This window comes from Gekko japonicus, unplaced genomic scaffold (genome assembly GCF_001447785.1).
Source record: "Gekko japonicus isolate JY-2015 unplaced genomic scaffold, Gekko_japonicus_V1.1 scaffold9075, whole genome shotgun sequence".
NCBI classification, from domain to species: domain Eukaryota; kingdom Metazoa; phylum Chordata; class Lepidosauria; order Squamata; family Gekkonidae; genus Gekko; species Gekko japonicus.
In genome coordinates, this window is record NW_015164479.1 from 5,676 (window position 1) to 7,362 (window position 1,687).

Here is a 1,687-nt window from a genome sequence, read left to right on the forward strand (position 1 = left end):
AAGCGGTGGGTGCTGCCTTCTGACACACATCCGGTGATGTCAGGGGGTGTGACGTATGCAAATAAGTTATGCTAATGAGTTATGCTAATGAGCTCCTGCACCTCTTTTTCTACAAAATGACCCCTGGTATTAAGTATTATTCGCTCTGACCTGGATGGCCTCACCTAGCCTGATTTTGTGCCCGCTCTGTCTCTTGTGGCAGCCATTTTGTGGCTGTGCCCGCCATGTTTCTTTCAGAATCCCAACAGTGCCCAGAGGCTCAGAAAGGTTGGGGAAACCCCTGAAGTAAGGGGTGTTGTGGGAGCTTCCCGACCCAGGGCCCTCCTCACCTCAGCCTCCTCAAGGGCCGCCTGCAGCTCCATCTTCTCCGCCTCCAGCTGCTTCCGAATCTTCTCGAGCTCATGAATGCTCTTGCCGCTGGCTCCAAGCTGCTCGGTAAGATCGGAGATCTCCTCTGCCGGGAGGAACGGGAAAAGCGAATCAGCTTCCGTTCACCAGAGAGAGACTTGGTCAGGGCACAAGGGACCCACTCTCTTGCCCTCGCCTGTTCACCAAGAAGGGACGGAGCTGAGGCCTAGATGGGTGAGGGAAGGGGCCTGAAAGGCTCACCCTGCAGGTTCTTGTTCTCCCTCTTGAAGGTCTCCAGGTGCTCCAGCGACTCCTCGTAGGCGTTCTTCAGCTTGAAGAGCTCGGTGCTGAGCGAACGGGCCTCCTTCTGTGAGGACTCGAGCTCCGTCTGGGACTCCTGAAACTTCTGCTTCCACTCGGACAGGAGCTGGGGGTGGCCAATGAGCGGGTGACAATAAGGTCCGGACTAAGTATACACTAGTCAGGGATGCTCTAGGCTGCTCCTGCATCGAGCAGGGGGTTGGACTAGATGGCCTGTATGGCCCCTTCCAACTCTGGGATTCTAGGATTCTATACCCGGAAGTGATGTCATTATGTCTGGGGTGTTGGGATGACGCTCTGGTATTTGGGCAAAAGCTCTATGGTGAATTTGGCTTCTACCACAGAGTTTTTGCTGTACGTCGGATGGATATCTCTCGTTTTTGGGGTAAGATCAGGGGTGGAGAGGTGGGGCCCAGCCTCCACTGGGGGGGGGTGTCTGGAAGCCCTAGTCCGGAGCCTCTGCTCTTGTAGGGCTCCGTGGCTGTTATCTCCAAAACGGGTGATGGGCCTCCTCGAAGAGACTTTGAGTAGCTGCTAAGGGTTCTGGGAGCTCGGATGGGTCACCTCCCTGCCTCCTTTAAGTCACTCTCCTCCTTCCCCTTTGCCTATTCCTGTGCTAGAACCAGAGTTATAGGGAAATTCCATACGAGATATGGAAGTATACCGTCTGAGATCCATACCGGATCGAAGCTGTCTCACACTATCAGTGGAACTATTTATCAGCCTTACTTCTTAGAACCCTTCAGATGGGGGAAGGTAGAAGTTGAGCCCCAAACCTTCTGTACCAATGCTCTTGATGTGGCAACACGCAGTACTCCTGCTTTCTCCCGCACTGTGCTGTTTGGTATTTATTCATTTAAGGTGTTTCTAGCCCATCTTCCCCTATGAATGAACTCGACGCAGCTACGTTCCGTTGAGAGGGCTCAGGATGTCTTTCCTTGACTCGAGGAAGTTCAGAAAGTGTTCCCTACCACCACTAGGTGGAGCTTAGGGATGCCAGCCTCCAGGAGAGACCCGG

The 1,687-nt window shown here is 53.8% G+C and overlaps 1 protein-coding gene across 1 annotated transcript in view; it reads right to left on the reverse strand.

The window, feature by feature from the left end:
- Nucleotides 1–814, reverse strand: part of LOC107108485 (myosin-7-like) — a gene marked incomplete at both ends in the record, with an annotated part of 3,528 nt that extends 2,714 nt beyond the window's left edge. The window contains 2 exons of the mRNA XM_015408922.1: nt 330–454; nt 610–814. Of these exons, the coding sequence (XP_015264408.1) occupies nt 330–454; nt 610–814 (330 nt within the window). The remainder of the gene's footprint in view (nt 1–329; nt 455–609) is intronic.
- Between the last annotated feature and the right edge of the window lie 873 nt (nt 815–1,687).